At 39.4% G+C, this 19459-nt stretch overlaps 1 protein-coding gene and 1 long non-coding RNA gene across 3 annotated transcripts in view; one reads left to right on the forward strand and one right to left on the reverse strand.

Moving 5' to 3' along the window:
- DOCK1 (dedicator of cytokinesis 1) overlaps positions 1-19459 on the reverse strand; it is a 538667-nt gene that overhangs the window by 38448 nt on the left and 480760 nt on the right. For both annotated transcript variants that reach the window (XM_065552235.1, XM_065552233.1), the window contains exons 45-48: positions 16453-16629; positions 14817-14900; positions 7063-7200; positions 1194-1339 (exon numbers count right to left, since the gene is read on the reverse strand). In XM_065552235.1, coding sequence (XP_065408307.1) covers positions 1194-1339; positions 7063-7200; positions 14817-14900; positions 16453-16629 — 545 coding nt within the window. The remainder of the gene's footprint in view (positions 1-1193; positions 1340-7062; positions 7201-14816; positions 14901-16452; positions 16630-19459) is intronic.
- LOC135972787 (uncharacterized) lies at positions 7143-12806 on the forward strand. Its single transcript, XR_010589303.1, has 3 exons — positions 7143-7283; positions 10112-10188; positions 12670-12806. It is a non-coding gene; the product is annotated as an uncharacterized LOC135972787 (long non-coding RNA).

Here is a 19459-nt window from a genome sequence, read left to right on the forward strand (position 1 = left end):
GGCAGCACACACCCAGTTTCCCCACTAGCCTTGTATGGATATATAGTTTTCTTTTAAGTCATTTTCTGCTGATGAAGAGCAATCCTACCACAAAGCTTCACTTTTTGGCAGCTAAACCCTGCCTTATCCCAATCTACAACTGGTGAACAAAGTATGAAGGGGCATATGAATGTTTAGCACATCTGGCACGTAAATACCTTGCAATGCCGGCTACAAAAGTGCCATGTGAACGTCTGTTCTCACTTTCAGGTGACGTAAATAAGAAGCAGGCAGCATTATCTCCCATAAATGTAAACAAACTTGTTTCTCTTAGCGATTGGCTGCACAAGAAGTAGGACTCAGTGGACTTGTAGGCTCTAAAGTTTTACATTGTTTTGTTTTTGAGCGTAGTTATGTAACAAAAAAAAATCTACATTTTTAAGTTGTGCTTTTATGATAAAGAGATTGCACTATAGTACTTGTATGAGGTGAATTGAGAAATACTATTTCTTTTATCATATTTATAATGCAAATATTTGTAATAAAAATAATATAAAGTGGGCAGTGTACACTTTGTATTCTGTGTTGTAACTGAACACATTGATGTAATTGAAATCAATATATTTGAAAATGTAGAAAAACATCCAAAATGTTTAATAAGTTTCAATTGGTATTCTATTGTTTAACAGTGCAATTTAAACTGCAATTAAACACTATTTAATTTTTTATTTTCGATTTAATTTCTTGAGCTAATTGTGCGAGTTAACTGCGATCAATCGACAGCCCTAATAAAAATCAAATAGCGTATCTTGAAATCAGCATTGAGAAAAACAAGGTTCTTTTAAGAAATGATAGTATTTGTTAAAAAACGATGCTTTCTTCTCAGTGGTAGTCTATTTTAGAGAGATGTAAGTATCACTGCTGAAATAATTTTCTAAAATGCCAAATTTCTAGTAAGACCCATGTCTCCCCACATGCATACCCGAAAATGCTTTCAGTATAGAAACAATTTGCTCAAAAGAAATGTACTTGAGTTTTAGTTGCTCATATTGATAACTTTATAAAACAAAGAATGAAGATAACACATGCACTATACTATACATTTGTAATTAAAGAGATTTTTAGGTGTTGACGGATTCTCACAACCCAGTAAGGATTTGCATGCTGAATCTTTTTCCACAATTACAAGCTCTTAATTGTTATTCCTTACTTACCCATCAGAGCCAGGTCTGGAAGGGGTGCTGTCCGATGAGACAGATGATACTGATGCAACAGATAAAGGTCTTGAAGATGAAGGCATTGTGAATGATCTAACCATAGACCTTGGCCGACTGCCTCGTCTATCATCCAAACTTGAGGGCTACAACAAAGAAAAATATAATCTTATTCCTTTTAGAACACAACCTGAAATTTGTGAGTCATTATCATGTAATGCTGAATGGTTAAAAGCATCTTTTTCTCTTAGAATTCTATGCTATTTCAGTTACAAATAATCTATAATCACACAGATACTGTTACTAGATATATTTAAGGAGAAAAAGCAAACAGTTAGGCCCTGATTCAAGAAAGTACTTAAGCATATGCTTAATTTTAAACACAGGTATGGCTCTGCAAGGCAGGGGACTATAACTTCTCTTCACCCACTGCACTTCCCATTCTTCTGGCCAGGTAAGGGGAAAGGCCCTGAACCAGATAGTGGCTGGGCTGTGGTTGGAAGCAGTGGCCGCAGGGAAGCCAGGAGCTGAGGTCAGCTGAAACAGTGGCCACATGGAAACAGGAAGCTGGAGAGAAGTTGAAAACAGGAACAATATGGAGAGCCACCTGTGGAAGAGGCTGTGACTCCCAGACATTACACCTGGGTGCAGCTTGTGTGGGATTTATGGGGGAGCAGCAGTGGTTGGCAGGGAGCTATTGCAGAGGGGCCCCAATGATAGACACTAACTGAGCCTGGCTTGGAAACCTGCAAGGTCCTATTTGCTTTGAGCAGAGACTGGACTGGTGAGGGCACCTCAGGCACTAGTAGGGCTGAAGAGCCCCAATTCTCAATTGGACTGCTCCCTAGGGACTGAAACATTTACTGTTATTGCCCACTTTGCACTGTAACTATTAAGCCTCTCTTCCTAGGGTATTTGCAATCTTTCCCTTTCCTGCCAATTCCACAAAAAACAACCTTTCCCTTAGCCATATGTCTGAATGGTTACTGGGACTCACCAGGGCTACTAGCACCTACAACGCCTAGCTGTTGAAGCACCTACAGTTTCCTCCGACTTGGGGTGCACGTGCATGCTACTGGTACCCTAGTGTAGTCCAGGACTGAGTAACAGCAATAATGAGCCAAAGTTTTAAAAAACCACAAATATGGTATTGCTGTTAACAGAACCCTTTCACAGAGTGACATCTAGGTTGAGAAGGAAATATTTAAACATTGTTTTTTATGCAGATGCTCTTTTATAGTTCTGAATATTTATACAAGCTTTGTTAGTCATTAATAACTGATATATGCATAAAATAATTGAACTCTTTCAGACAAAAATAAGAATCTCCTGCTGTTTAGTCACAGGTAGCTTTTCCACGCTGTCAACTACTGCTAAGTTGGCATTGTACAAGAAAGACAGAAGTGATAAAATTCCATCAATTCTTAGTAGCAGATCAGAGTGACACTGGCAAGATAACACCAACTGGGTCTGACTTTCCAGTCGTCTCTTTGACAGTGTTAATGTTTATGACTGAAGCAAGTGACACATAAGTATAGTTAATGGCAATATCTCGTTTCTTCTTGGGAATAAATTACTATTTAGAGGCACAGTGCATCAAACATATCAAGCAGGGATTTAAGGACCATAAAGGGAAAAACATTTACAAGGACACTATCAAGGCTGGTAAGCTTCAGATAGGATTTCTCTCTTCTCTAAATATGTCATTACCTTAAAAATATCACCACTATAGAAGGATCTGAAAATGAGTTTCTGAAGTCAGGGCTGTCAGTCAAATTCATTAGCCCATTCTGCTCCGCTGGTGCACTGGCTCTCATGCCACTCATCTCACAGACTCCCAGAGTAGGATGTTTAGTCGGGGCAGAGAGTTGGTGTGGCTAGCGTGTGCTGTAGTCTTGCTATCTTCAGCTGGCATCTGTTCTCTTGGGGACTGTTGGCACCTGGCCCAGGATGCTCTAAGCTACACTGGCACTGATCAAAGAATCAGAGAGCTATAACCAGATCCCTGTTGTCCCATTCTACTGTGCCCAGTGGAAATCTGGCACAGCAAAGATTCTGACGTAGTGTGTTTAAAATAAACAATCATCTAAACACCTGTGTGATCCCCAGTAATAACAGAAATTCAGGGCCAGATCCTGATCCCAGTTACACAAGTGTCAATCTGGAGTAGCACCATCACTGGACACACGGTGCTGTACATTCATTGTAACTGCAATCAGAATTTGGTGCACTGACTCTTGGATATAATATGTTTATATTACATATTCCATGAATTATAATTTGTCTTTTTCATACAAGGGACATAATGTCAGGCTGCTTTTTCTAGGAATCACCCTAGAATTAACCTTTAACAGACTCCTTTGCAAAATTTTCCTATTAGTGTTTCAATCACTATTCACGAAGGACTAGACGGTGGCTAGTTCTTTCACGGGTGTGCACTGTGCAGTGGGGTGGGATTAATGAAACACATTATGTGCTGCCTCTGGTAAGGGCTACCCAAAATCTCAGACCTGTTGGGAGCTCCTGTCTGATTAATCCTACCTTAAAGGTCCATAAAAAGTTGAAAAATGGCATAGCAGGAGCCCTGTTTATTCTGTGATTCTGCAGTTCTGGAATTCACCCAATCCTGCAGAATCATGCTCCAAATTCAGAATTTTCATTTTTAAATAATTATGGCTCTAGCCCTTATGGTTGCAGAGATAACCTTCAAAACGTGAACCAAATGTAAACCACTGCAGTGACTTCTGTCTAAGTATGCAGACTGCCTGATACAATAACTCACATGAACTGCCCCCAATCATCCCAAATGGGGTGTGTAGCGGGGCGGCTGCCCCACTGCATGAGAAAAAGGGCTGGAACAGTCAGCAAAGGCCTGTGGAGAGCCAATCAGGGCAAAGAAAGAGGCAGCCAATCAGGGCCAGGCTGGGCCCTATATAAAGGCTGCCTAGCAAAGGAGAGGGCAGTCTCTCTCTGACTAGCAAGGGAGAAGGACTGGCTCCTGAGGTAAGGAGGTAACACTTTGGACAGAGCAGTGCTGGGCTGGCTCAGGGTTAGCAGAGAGAGGGCTTCTGCCTGTGACCTGCCAGACTGCAGCCCCTGACTAGAAGGCCCAAGAAGGTGCAAGGAGCCAAAGGGGAAGTGGCCCAGGGAAGATAGTCGGACAAGGGGTGAGAAGGAGGGCAGAGAGAGGCTGCCACTAGAGGGTCCCTGGGTTGGGACCCAGAGTAGTGGGTGGGCCTGGGTCCCCCCCTTGCACTGCACCTGGCTGCGGAGGAATGTGGCTGATATAGACTGCAACTTGCCCTGAGGTGAGGGGCTAGACTTTGAGTTGTGTTTGGCCATTGGGGCAGGTGCAAGCCGAAGGACTGCCATTACCCCCGGAAGGGGAGAGAACTGGTGGGGCACAGCTGGAGGGCTGTATCCAGAAGAGGACGCCGCAAACCAGGGAGCAATGCGGGTCCCAGACAGCACAGCAGAGCAGGCAATGGGTGGGACACCACCTGCTGAGGGAGCTGCACAGCTAGGACTGAACTAATTCCTGGAGCAACCAGCAGGAGGCGCCAGCAGTGGTGAGTCCACGCCATCACAGGGTCACTGTGGAATCTGGCATTTTTCCAAGCTCCACAGAAGTCAACATTTCACCATGGAATTTGCCATTCTGCTGCAGCCAGGCATTCCATATTTTATTTGGTCTCCTTGCCCTGCCGGGACCCGTCTGCTGCTGTGTCTTGCTCATCAGCTTTCCTTCTAATGGGGAGTTAGCTGGATTACCATGCATGCTTCCTACAGTATGCCACAGAACTAGGCAGGAAGCCAGAGTTGGAGTACAGATTGTAGCCAGGCAGCTTGGGAACCAGGAGCATACATTGGCAAGCTGGACTGGCTGCAGAACAATGTAGTAGTTAATGTTTCTTCAACTGGCGATTTTCTTTATTTTTAATGGTCTTGTTGATAGGAAATGCACTTGTGCAACATTACAAATATATTGCTTTTGGGGGGGTGGGATTTTCTGAAAGTTTCAATTATTAGTGTATATTTTCTCTTGCTTGAAATTATTCTTTACAATTTCTGGGAAAATATTTACTCTCTTAAGCAATTTCTGATATTTGCCTTCTTGGAGACAAATCATATTTTGCTACAAGGTCACATCTTATCAAATTGTTAAGTAGATTCTCCCTTAATTTCATTTTTCATGAGCCATTTCTGTGATTACTACAGCTTGAAATCTAGTTAGCCATTTGGGACCAAGATGAACAATGCAGGTCAACATAAAGAAGTAGACAAAATCTGAGTTTATTCACTCACTGGTATAGATTCCCTTATATTTCTGATAAACACTGAATACATTCATGTATTTATTTTGGTTTTTTTTTTAACAGTAACAATGGGGAAAGAGTGTACAGTGGATGTAAGTTTCTTTTTCATTACAAATCTAACCAAGACCTACAACAAGGTTAAAGAATACTTATAACAGTGATGGAGGTTTTGATTCTGAGCCTGTCAATGCTACTAATATACAAGGCATAAGAGTTGGAACAGAAGCCTTCAACATACTTTCAGAACACAAATCCCAGCACAATCAGACCTAAGGTTAACTCTAACTCTTTACTTGTATGTTACTGAATTTTTAAAATGTATTTATAAAACACGTGCCTGCTTTGCATAATCTCCAAGTGCACTTATGGCTTTCAAAATACATTCTCAATTAAGAACCTACGTGCAGGCTACAAGAGCCAGCACTTGAAACGCTCCCCGCACTAAGCAGTAACACTCAGTCTTAAACCAAAAGAAAATCTCTCTACTAACTAACCCGCCTTTAATCAACAAGGTTCAAAGGGTAAGGGGACTTTCAAAATTTCTGGCTGCATCTTGAAGCTGAGGCAGAAGGGTGGCCAAAAATGATTTGTTCATGTTGGGAGAGTGCAAATTACAGTACTGAGGACCATCCACAGAGAACAATCTACCTCCCCTGGTCTCCTGAACTACAGTTTGGAGTTATAGTAGCAGGAGATTTACAAGTAAGGTCAAGGATGTAGTTTGTACTTAAGAGCAGCAAGTCATTGCTGAGAATCTGCAGATACAGGACCCTGACTTATTGAAAAAAAAAAAACATTTAAAACAGCCTTAGAACTAGCTTTGGAAGTGATGATACTCTGTGATATTCCTTGATATGAACCTCTGACTTCAAAGAATGAATGCTTCAAAGATGTCAGAACCTCCTAGAGATTGTAACCTATGTAAAAGATCCTTAAAACCTGAACACTTTGAGGGACTATCTTGACTTCCAATGGACAGAACCTGATATTTTTGGGTAAGTCTTTTATGCTGTGGACTCATGTTGATAAGGGTTTTTGAATGTTTTTTAGGACATTTTGGTCACTTCTCCTAAGCACTGACAATTTAAGTGAAGTCTTTAACTGGGCCCCATGCGCTAAACTACAATTGCTAGTCCAGAGACAAAGATACCTGTTGAAGCCACTGATATATAACTATGCTTCAGAAGACAACCTTCTGGATAGGCATAGAGTACAGGACAAAAATCTAGAAACTAGAAAGATATTATATTCTAATCTCAGGAGAGATACTCATTTGATGTGCAACACAAGGCAAGTCACTATACTTTTGTGTGGCTACCCACGTGGAACATTTTAGGGACGTTAAGAGAAATAAACCTCTGTCTAAAAATAAGTTTAAATCCACGAGTACCACAACACCAAAACAAAATGAAAAACCACATACTCCCTTAAGATTCTTAGTCACCCTCTATTAAAACTGTTTTTTCTATATATTCATTTAATCACTGAAATGTGAATTACAGCAATTCTAAAAACAGATTCTTTTTTAAATGTCAGGTTTGGAGACAACTTACAATTGTTCTGATACCGTATTGCTTTTCCACTTTTTCTTTAAGCTGCTTAAAACAGGCCTCCATTCTCTCATGAAATGGCCTTAGTGCTTCAGTTACTTTCTCTCCATGAATTCGGATACCTTCTGCCAGGAATGGAATCTAAAGAAGACAATTAGATGACAATGAATTTTCTGGTCTTCTCTCATGAAAGGGAGTAGAGCAAGGGAGGCTCTACCTACACCGTAAGTATTTTTATGGAATACTAATAGCAACTAAAGCAGAACATGGTGATTTTTTTGTACTATATATGATTTCATTTTCACTCTGCGTTGCTCATAGTCATTTAAAATTAACGTATGCATAATTCTGCCCAGCAATTATAAGGTACAGCTAAATTTATCAGGTTGAACAAATACCCCTTTACTTATGTTTAAAAAACCCTCAAACATACTGCACTTTAAATTTGACTCAAAAGCTAGACCAGTGATACTCAGACCTCAGTGGTTCAGGAGCCAAATTAGCGATCAACATTACCCAAAAGAGCCACAGTAGTGTGAATTCATTGTTTCATTTACTATAGTACTATATATTCATATTTAAACAGTATGATAGGGGAAATATTTAGAGATATATATATATATAAATTCTCACAGCAAAATGACTGACCAAGTATTATTATTTTATCCTCTACAATTGGTTAATAACATATTAAAAGCATCCTGATTGGTTAATAAATAAATCAGTGTTTTAATATCATGTGCTAAAAAGAGCTGCAGGAGACACATTAAAGAGCCACTTGCGAGCCTGAGTCTGAGTATCGCTGAGCTAGACTATTAATATCAGCCCCACCAGATTTCATGGGAATAAACAGCAGAGAAAAACAATCTTCATATCCATTTCTGTTTAACACATGCTATTTATGAAACCCTGTGTTATCATGAAAAAATATCTTAGATATTGTACACAACATATTTAAGAAAACATACAGCTCTACATACCAAAATTGACAATATTTTTTTATCATAAATTGGTTTTCAATGATTTTTAGTAGAGAGTGAGGTGGGGGGGGGGAGGAGGGAGAATAAATTAATTCTCTTTTATAACTGAAAATAATAATTTATCTGCAAGGCTGCTGTCACAAAATATCCGTGCCAACACAAGGTTATATAATTAGTTCATAGTGTGGAGGTGTACCTGACCTTTTAAAATGTTTTAAGAGAGACATTTTCATTCCCACAGCAACATAAAAGAATCTGCTAGTAGTTCTATCTCGTGTTTAAGAAAAATATTTCCTTTTCCAGATCAGCTCAAACCTACACAGTGCTCCGGTTCTGAGTCAGATATTCTTTGCAGCAATCAAGCTAAGAGATTTCCCCTTAATAATTCATAATTAAACTGTAATACTGATTAAAAACAGATTTTTCTAATATGATGGATCAGCAATCTAAATGAGCAGACTTATTAGTAAGGAGGATAAGAAGTACACAATTAAATTACATGTGAACAAATTTAAGAAATCTTATCAAGATGAATCCATGAATAAAATCCATTTTGTGCCATTTAACAGCACACAGCTGTTGCTTCTCTTGGCACTCTTCAAAAAAACCCACAATATTTCTACTCTATCCACTTTTATTTATAATCCATATGAATTTGTACTCAGTAGCAAAAAATCAAACTTTCAGATGGTCTTGTTCCTAATTTTCTGTCTACAGCATATGAATCTCAGTTTCCATAGGGCCAAGTAAAGAATGCATTGGCTCATTTGTTTTTCCTCGCTATAAAGGAATGGGAAGACTTGGGCAACATATCTTAAAATTTATACATTTTTGCAGCAGGGCTATGTTTGCAGTGCATATGTTGGTGGGGGAAGAGTTACAACAGGGTCTATTTTATTGATGTGTTTTGAAGGATTGTCAAGGAGCATCTAAAGGAAGAGATGGGTGCTCCTTTTTTTTTTTTTTAAATAGATGTACAAATAAAACAATAAATGAGATACATTAATGAGAGCTCTGCATCAGCTTGACCAATCCTGAGAACAATTAGGCTGGCAGAAAAGGGGATATACAGTGCCTCTGCAGCAGCTCTGCATACAGGGAGAGAGGAAGAGACCTTTGGCACCAACAGAACCATCCTCTTGTGCTGACATCTCTAATTTGGAGAAACCAGCCCGAATTGCTGTTTGGAGTATGTGGCTTCTTTACAGCTGACTTGCCCCCAGCCAGAGAGCACCTCAGAGATCTGCTCCCAACCCCACAAAATTGAGGAAGCTCAGCAGGACCTCCTGGTGCTATCCCCAGGGGCCTGGAAGAACAGAGTTTGTTCCTTCTTCCTTTGGGAATTGAGCAGGATCAGCTGCAACTCCTGAGGGGCAGCATCCTATTTCCCAACCTACATCCGTTTCCATGACTGCAGAGTCAAGCTGAGCACATACATTTAGCTGGCTCTGTGCAGCAGAATTCAATAGGGCTAAACTCTCCCCTGTTATGACAGAGGTGTTAATGAAATGTATTATGAATTCTTGATATAAATGTGTGATATGAAGCTCTGCACAGAAAGTTAAACAGAGGCCTGGCCCAAGGGACCTCAATAGGACTGGCTATAGCAACAGCAACTGGATGGTCATTAAGAAGACTGTATGGGTTAAGCACGCTCTTTAGTTATGATGGAGACTAGCAGATGAGCAGGCTCCAGTGGACCATGGATATAGTCAAACCTGTGTGAAGTTCCTTGATGTTCAAGAGCAGCTGAACAAGGAAGATTAGTGGCCAAGCCTGTCTGAAATAGTCCAGGTTAGTTTTGAGAACATGAGCACCATGCACCCAGAGCTTAATGACATTGGATTAAAGGGTTTGCTAAGCAAAATTCTCAGGGCACAGACAGAGGAGAAGACCAGATATGCTTGAGAGCAAGGAAACAAGGAAGACAGAGCTGTTTCTTAGATGAACAGGGCTGAATTTAAGAACTTGATGGTGTTTTAATTTGGGTTTCTGAAAGTGGAATTGCTTTGTGCAGTTTTGACCACCTCTTTTCAAAATGTGTACATTTTGTCTTCAATTTCTCTTCCAAGAGAAACTGACCCACTACAGTGCCCCAAATCCTAATGCTGCAAGGACCATCTTTTCTCCCTCACCCAAAAGGAGACAGGTAAGTCTGGTTAGCAGTGGTGTAGAATTTTGATAAGGTGTGTGTGTGTGTGTGTGTGTGTGTGTGTGTGTGTGTGTGTGTGTGTGTAAGGCAACGGGGCAGGGATTAATTGAATGTTATGTTGTTGCTAAGTTATTTGACCTTGGAGTAATGATCGGTTTATTTATTGGCATATTTTAAAAGATTGTGAAGGGTGCCAGAGCTTTAGATAAGTGGTCTTATTGTAATGTAATAAATGAGAAAATAAATGCATACCTGAACATTAAAGATAGGGTGGGGGGAAGAAACAAAAACAAACACACAAAACCCCATAATGTATCCATATATTATTTATGCCATAATATATTTTTCCTTATCCTCTATCTTAAAGTTTATCATGGCTCTAGCTGCCATTACTTCTTAATACCATGATGTGCTACAGATAGGGGTTCTGGGTTTTTGTTTAAACAAAAAGCTACCAGTAAAATCACACCAATTCTATTTTTTAAAATAATTGAGCACCTATGAAATGGAAAATTTTACATGAAAGGGATTATTTTTTAACTTTTCATGTTGTATGCTGTAATTCACTTTCACTGGTATGGGAAAGATACAGAAATAATTCTTTGTGCTCTGTGGTAGTCTTGGTGTGCTCTAAGTATAATGGCTAGAAGTTGAGTGACTATTGCACTGAGATGAACTTCATTACTGTCATGTGCTGATGAAACAGCCCATTTCAGATCTAAATGATACTGTCAAATAAAACTACAGGATCTGATTTTTCTAGGAAGTGAAAAGGCACAAAATTAGACAAAAATAAACCCCTAAAATGAATACAATAGATTTAAAATCTAGAATATAGGCAATTAAGCAGCACAATCATTTCCCATGAGAGAAATACCATGACATTTCATAGGATTTTCATGAATTTAAAATAATGTTCAAACACCCGAAGTTTGGATGTTTTTGAATTTTGTTGTGACTGTTTTACACAGTACTAATTTAGTGTAGTAGCTTGAAGTACACATTAACAGAAGGCACCAGACTACATGGAAGCACTGAAAAATGAAGTTCTCATCCACAATTTAAGTAAAGCATAGGATGCAACACTGAATTTTCCCACACATTGCTCCATTTCTCTGTACTTCCACCTTGTTCTGTAGGGGTCTCTCCAGAGAATAGTGCCAATCTGCATGCCAAATTTGAGAGTGAGCCTAGAAAAGTGGTCACCAACCTGTAGATCATGATCAACTGGTTGTCCTGGAGACTCTCTCAGTTGATCACGATCTCTGGCCACTAAAAGTCTGGTGGTGTAGCGGGGAGGGGGGCAGGGGTCTCCGTGCGCTGCTCCTGCCTGCAAGCACCACCCCCGCAGCTCCCATTGGCTGGGAACAGGGAACTGCGGCCAATGGGAGCTGCAGGGGTGGTGCCTGCAGAGAGAGGCAGCGCATGGAGCCACGTGCCCCCTGCCCCCCACAGGGACTGCAGGGGCGCGTTGGCCCCTTCCGGGAGTGGCATGGGTTTGGGGAAGGCAGGGAGCCTGCCTTAGCCCTGCTGCGTCACCATCAGGGAGCCACCCAAGGTAAGTACCACCCAGCGGGAGCCTGCACCCCAACCCCGAGCCCCCTCCCAGAGCCAGCACCCCGCAACCCCTCTTATACCCCGAAACCCCTCCTGCACCTCAACCCCATGCCGCAGCCCTGACCCCCTTCCCAGAGCCAGCACCCCATACTCCCTCCTGCACCCCAACCCTCTGCCCCAGGCTCAGCCTGGAGCCCCCTCCTACATTCTGAACCCCTCGGCCCCAGCCCAGAGCCCGAACCCCAACCCCCTGCCCCAGCCCGGTGAATGTGAGTGAGGGTGGGGAGACCGAGAGACGGAGGGAGGGGGGATGGAGTGAGGGGGGTGGGGCCTCGGGGAAAGGGCGGGTAGATCCTGGGTTGCACTTAAATTCAAAAAGTGATCTTGTGTGTAAATAGGTTGGAGACCACTGGCCTAGAAGGTGCCCAGGAATGAGGTCTTAATCTTTGGCCTCTCTCTCAACAAAGATTACCCTTCAACTAAAGAGTATCAATTAAAGATTATTACCAATTACTTGTTTCCAGTGGTGCCCATGCATACAAGTTACTGCATAAGAAGATCATCTTACTGCCAATACTTATATTTTAAAATAAGAATATACAATTAAAAAAAAGCATTCTATTCCAAATACACGTTTTATTTTTCACTTTCCAAATAGAAGGCACTAGCCCTACCCTGAAGAGGTTGTTTTCCAAAAGACAAATGAGACAAAGGGAAAGTGAAGGGGTGCAACAATACAAACAAAATAGTCATGTAGGTAATTGGCAACATTCAATATCATAATGTTTTATTAACACAATGATCTATATTGAGATATCAAATCTCTGAGCACCTATAATATGCTCAGTTGAGATACAGAAACCTATTTATTAGGAATTGGACTGAGACTGCCAACTTACTGTGTTTCATATTGGCCAACAGATACCAACTGCTGAGCTGGAGATGAAGTCAAAACAGTGATTTAATGGATAAAGGCTCTATACTGTATCTCTCTCCAGTCCCCTGAGCCATCTTGTTCCTTATGTGAAATACAGTTTAAAAGTTTTCTTTAACCTGCCACCTTTTCTATGAAGTTACGCTATTTGAAAAAGTTTTCAGAAATGTTTTAGGAATCATAAACACTCTAATTTTATATCAGGTAGTTTCAAAATTATTCCTTTTGCTTTTTGATTTTTATCACTTACTGGTGGCAGTTTCAGAAAAATATTTGTTTGTATTAAGCTCTTGTCTTTAAATTGCTTAGCTTCTATCACACTTGGAACTAAACTAGTGACAAGAAAGCTGTGTGTATTTTTAAACATGTTGACAAAACAAAATTTACAGATTTTAAATAATGCATTTTCCAGTGTTTATTCTTGTATCCGTGTTGCCAGCAGGATGATTGTCTTTTGGGGTAAAGTGTGTTCATGAGCACCAATACAATTCATTTTTAATAGGGTCATTAGGGGTAATGACAGTGCTGACATGAAGTTACTCTCTTGGGATAAATTATTTTCCTCTCTAGAATCTGAAGTCCCTAAAATCCAATCTGCTGTAAAACCTTACAGGGGAACAACAACAACAACAAAAATCAATAGAACTTTTGCAGACCAAACTAGTGTTTGTTCTGCAATAGTTTTATGGCCTTCCAAGGATTTTTGTGTATTATATCTTTGGTTTCTACTACATCTAAAATTGAATCCTCTAGATATTATAAATGGAATAATTTAAATTAAGACAGAATTGAATATAAAACACTATAATACTTTTTTCAGGGTAAAAACATTTCTAGTCACATCTGTGGATTTTTATCATAAAATTATTCAGAGGCCAATGGAAAAATATCAGAGTATAGCCTTACAATACAGCTAGAATGTGGTTTCCTGTTTTTCCCAAAATATATTCTTTGGAAGACATAAATGCAGATCTTCACAGAGGAAGGATGGTTCTATGTTTAAGGCACGGGACTTGGGAGATCTGGGTTCTATTTCTGGTTCACTACAAATATCTGTGACACCTCTTAAGTTATTTAAAGTATGTTTCTTCTATGAACAGTGATTGTAAAAAAGGCATTGTAGAGTTCCACCATATATACATACATATCATAATATATAATGTATCGTCTGTGTGTGTATATATAGTAATACATATATTATGTAACTGTAATATATATATCTACACACACACAATTGTGGTGTGTGTGTGTAAGGTGTGCTGGGAATGAGGCAAAGGCTTTGCAGAAACTCTTGCCTCATATGCATTTTGTGTATACATGACTTTAATTGACTATCTGTCATACACAGTATACACTACTACAAGATGGTACATATGCACATCTGTGGTTGTGGAAAAAAACAGTTATATATCTTATTTGGAGAAACAATATGTGATCATGTAAACAGACAACATTATAAAGCATTTGCATAAGGGGACAGACTTATGGTTGAATATGTAACCTAGGCACTTAAATTCGGAGTTCTTAAACTGTAAGGCCTTAATACTCTTAACTTAGTTTTTATTGTAATTCTTTATTAATTTAGCATATAATAATAAAATAATAGGTATATCTCCATATATTATCATCTCCTAGAACTGGAAGGGACGCCGAAAGGTCATTGAGTCCAGCTCCCTGCCTTCACAAGCAGGACCAAGTACTGATTTTGCCCCAGATCCCTAAGTGGCCCCCTCAAGGATTGAACTCATAACCCTGGGTTTAGCAGGCCAATGCTCAAACCACTGAGCTATATGAGAAAAAATTACAACTAAATTTACAACAGAATTGGCCAACACAATCATAAGATATTGAGTCATTTGAAAGTGAGAGTGTATTTGTATCTCTAAACTGGTAACAGGAGAGACTATGTATTAAAAAAGTGGGTTAATAATGTCAGTCACTTATGGGATTATCAAATGACAAACTATGTCAGATTTGAAAAGATGAACTTTAGTTCATGTTCCAAGACAGTCTAAATGCCACGGAAATTTATACACTAGGGTGAATGGTTTGATGCCTGAATTTTGTCACAAGTGACAGCAGGCTGCCTTTGTATGCCACTTGGCCCAGGCATGATTTGAATTAGACAGTTTACCTGCCATGCTATGAGGTCCTTTAGTTTTTCTATCTTTTCGTGATCTTCTGGATGCTCATGCATGTATTTTTCAGTAAAAAAAGCCTAATGAAAACAGAAAAGTACCAGTTATTTCAGAAAATGATTGAACATTCACTATCTAGAAAGGCTTTTAGTTATAGCAAAGGAAAATGAATCAAACCAAAAGATTTTGCTACAAAATATCAATAATAACATGCCTACAAATTCAAAATTAAAAGCAATGGAAGACAATTTAAGAGTGCAAGAGATCATGATATCCATCCTTTTGGTGCAGGGAGAGGAATATTATCATATGTTGCTCAACACTGAACCCTCTGGTCAAGCAAGAAGTACTGCTGAAGGTTTCTACTTAGTCCTCCTCATCTACAATTATGGGTATTGTGCCCAAGTGCAATTTTGGGGGTCACTAGGAAGATTAGTTAAATTTTGAAGTCTACAATACACGTTGGAGCACAACAACATGATTTACTTTCTGCAATACTATATATCCGTGTCCAGTGGTTTAAGTGTCCTATGTAGTAAACTAGGCCAGGGATATTGGAGGCTGGAAGAGTTCTTCCGATAACAGCTCAAAGAGTGCAAATAGGGTGACCAGATGTCCTGATTTTATAGGGACAGTCCCAATATTTGGGGCTTTGTCTTATGTAGGTGCCTATTACCCCCCCGCCCCCGTCCCGATTTTTCACACTTGCTGTCTGGTCACCCTAAGTGCAAACCACATGTCCCAGTTAGTTATCTTACAAAAACGTATTGCCTACGTACAGCAGTTTGAATAGGCACTAATATAGTTTTTACATTTTCACCATTTTTATACTAAGCTTTCATGTGTACATATTTATCAGACTAGGTCTGTGATAAGCAGCTGAAGTCATTCAAATATATTTGGGATGGACTGTATATTAACTAATATATAATAATGCACTTTCACTAAATTAATCCCAATTACCTTTAATTCATAGATGTTAAGGCAGGAAGAGACTACTTGATCATCTAGTACAGTGTCCCCAACCTCTTTCGTCTGGCGGGTGCCAGACGACGAGCCACGGAGGACCATGGCAGTGGACGAGCATCTGCTGAAATGCCGCCGACAAGTGGCAACGTCAATAGGCGGCGACGCATCTGGATGCTGCTGCTTCTCGGCGGATGCTCGTCCGCCGGCCAGTACGCGGGCACACTTAGACGCCCCGGTGGGAGCCATGGCGCCCACGGGCACCGCGTTGGGGACCCCTGATCTAGTATGACCAGTTGTATAACACAGGCCACAGAATTTCACCCAGTAATACCTGCATCAGCTCCAATAAATTTCAGTTGAACTACAAGCATAAATTTTATAAAGTTATCAAATCTTCATTTAAAGATTTCAAATGATGGAATCTACCACACCTCTTGGGAAATTGGTCCAATGGTTAATAACCCTCACTGTTAACAATCCTTATAGTTGTTTCTCTTTCTTCAACTCACAGAATTCCTTTATAAATATCACTCATTTATAATATACTTGAGACGTGGAAAATTCGAAAACTGACCTATAATGCATGTTTACACTCATGCACCCGTACACACCACACACACTTGATTAGATTCCATGACCAAACAAAGCTAATTTTGAACATACCTTTTCATAGTTTGTGAATCCTCCCATGACTGCAGGATCCACAATGCCATTAAGTAGCATAGAAAGGGGGTTAATAGGTAGGTCTGCATCACTCAAATGTTGTTGAACCATATTATTGATCTTATCATTTGTTAACTGCATAGTTTCTATTGCATTTTCCAGTGGACTGATTTCAACCTGAAAGAACAGCACAAAAATAAGTTTTAATTACTGGTCCAGTAGTCACGTAACAGGCCACACTTGAATAGTTTGCTCCCCACAAAACCATCCCAATGATAACTAATAGATTTTAGAGTGAAAGAGGAATTTTAGTCAATAGCTGCAGGAAGGTGCTGTTTCTACTAGGCAAGATATATAGTGTCAATACTGCGGTAACTGATATGATATAAACAGATAAAAGGTTTACTATTTTTCACTCTTACAGCATAATTACTGCATAGGCCAAGGCTCTCAGAAAGATCAAGCAAGTCTAAAACATTGGAATTACTTTGATAGAGCCCAAGTGAGCTTCTAGTGAGATACTGAGGAAAATTATTCTATGAAGACTTATGGACATGCAGCTCTTAGTGGACAGACAAGAGTGATCCAGTTACCATTATGGTAACAGCAAAGCCAGCATCTTGGACTGGATTGTCTGATGGAATTTGATTATATGCTCTTCAGAAAGTCACATGTTAAAAAGGGAGAAGGTACTTTTGCAGTAACAATTTTGGTAGCCTCTCAGGAAGTTGTATTAAATATGTTATAAAAAAAGGCCATCATATTTGCCCAGCAGGTATCACTGTCTTCATTCTATTTTGGATAATTAAACCAAAAAAAAATGTTTTCTTCTCATACAAAATGAGAAATGACTGCCTAGGAAGGAGTACTGCAGAAATGGATCTGGGCATCATAGTGGATCACAAGCTAAATATGAGTCAACAGTGTAACACTGTTGCAAAAAAAGCAATCATCATTCTGGGATTTCTGTGGGGATACCGGCCGGCAGAGAGTACTCCACGGCTGGAAAAGCTAATTCCCTGGATGACCACCAGGAGGCACTGCACCAGTGAGTTGTTGCTTCGCTATAGATGTATTAGCAGGAGTATTGTAAGCAAGACACGAGAAGTAATTCTTCCGTTCTACTCCACACTGATTAGGCCTCAACTGGGGTATTGTGTCCAGTTCTGTGTGCCACATTTCAGGAAAGATGTGGACAAACTGGAGAAGTCCAGAGAAGAGCAACAAAAATGATTGAAGGTCTAGAAAACATGACCTATGAGGGAAGATTGAAAAAACTGGGTTTGTTTAGTCCAGAAAAGAGAAGACTGAGAGGGGACATGATAAGTTTTCAAGTTCATAAAAGGTTGTTACAAGGAGGAGGAAGAAAAATTGTTGTTCTTAACTTCTGAAGATAGGACAAGAAGCAATGGGCTTAAATTGCAGCAAGGGCGGTTTAGGTTGGACATTAGGAAAAACTTCCTGTCAGAGTGGTTAAGCACTGGAATAAATTGCCTAGGAAGGTTGTGGAATCTCCATCATTAGCGATTTTTAAGAGCAGTTTGGACAAACACCTGTCAGGGATGGTCTAGATAATACTTCGTCCTGCCATGAGTGCAGGGGATTGGACTAGATGACCTCTCGAGGTCCCTTCCAGTTCTATGATTCTATTCCATGGTCTAAAGTTATTTCATTGTTTAAAGTAGGGGTCCTCAAACTCTTTAGTAAGGTGCATTGGTTCTTAATAGAGAGATTGCATTGTATGCACCTCCCTCCCATTGAAATCATATGGATCACCTCCCATCATTTGTGATCAGATAACATCCTTTTGGCAACTACAACAGTTGGTTATGTCTAAAAGTAATATCTGGAAAATATTTAAAATATAGCTAAAATACATATTAATGTGATTTAACACTCTCTACGAGGAGAGCAAGCTCTCTACAGACCACCAGCAAGTGCTCTGAATACCCTAAGTGAGAGAGAGACTTCCACATTTTGGAAGTCTCTCAATTAAAGAGTGTTAAAGTTCTAGCCTATTTATCCAAAAAATGTTGTGGTAGGAATGGAAAAGGCATGTGTGGGGGGTTAATTGGGGCCTGTTAGGAAAATGCAAGTGTGTAGCTGATTACACTCTAATTTACATAAACTCTGCATAAATGAAGCACTTCTAGCTAGCTATCAGTTGCTTAACATGCTTCTGAGAGCCACTTATAATCAAATTTCTTTAGTTGTCACTCTTACACCTGCTATCTGATTAAATCAAGTCTGTTTTAATTATAATTTTTTAAAGTGTGTTTTGAGCATTATTTTAGAATTCAAGGTTTCATGACAAATTACTCTGTCTGTAACTAAGTTTGTGCACACAAACTTTTAAAATGAATATCAAACTTGTAAAACTGTGTATTCAAACCAGAAACCTGATTTTAGAAGTTATGCTCATTCATTCATTACAGAGAAACACTAGTATGTGATCTGTGAGTCCAATTAAAATTTCAGAGCTCAAATTTAAAATATTCAAATACTCACAACAACCTGCTTGCAAACAATCTACAGACCAAGAATTATTAGTAAAAGTGAAGCAAATAATTTCAAACAACAAATTAAAGGAAATCATAAGCTGCTATTAGTTATTTACAAAAAGAAAAAATAAATTAAATCATCTATTAAATTATTTAATCCTCTCTAGTCAATGATTTGATGTGGCATCAACCCTTTATTTAAAATGGAGTTTTCTAGTTCTATCAACAACTTATAAAATATTCAAAGGAGTTTCATTCATTGTGTTCTGTAATGTACCCAGAGTATTTATATCAGGAATTAAAATGTTGTGTTATAGAGGTGCAAGATTTGCAATTATGCTGCTAGAGTTTTACCTGATACGAATGTTTATGCAGCTAATAACTGCTTTTGTAGTAAATAGATCTTACATAGTTGGTCAAAAGTCATCCTTTGCTCTCCTCCAACATTAAGTTACTTTTGTTTCTGTTTCCTTTTTTCAACTGTGATTAATATAATCCTTGCTTAC

This window comes from Chrysemys picta, chromosome 7, assembly GCF_011386835.1.
Source record: "Chrysemys picta bellii isolate R12L10 chromosome 7, ASM1138683v2, whole genome shotgun sequence".
In the NCBI taxonomy this organism is placed as follows: Eukaryota; Metazoa; Chordata; order Testudines; family Emydidae; genus Chrysemys; species Chrysemys picta.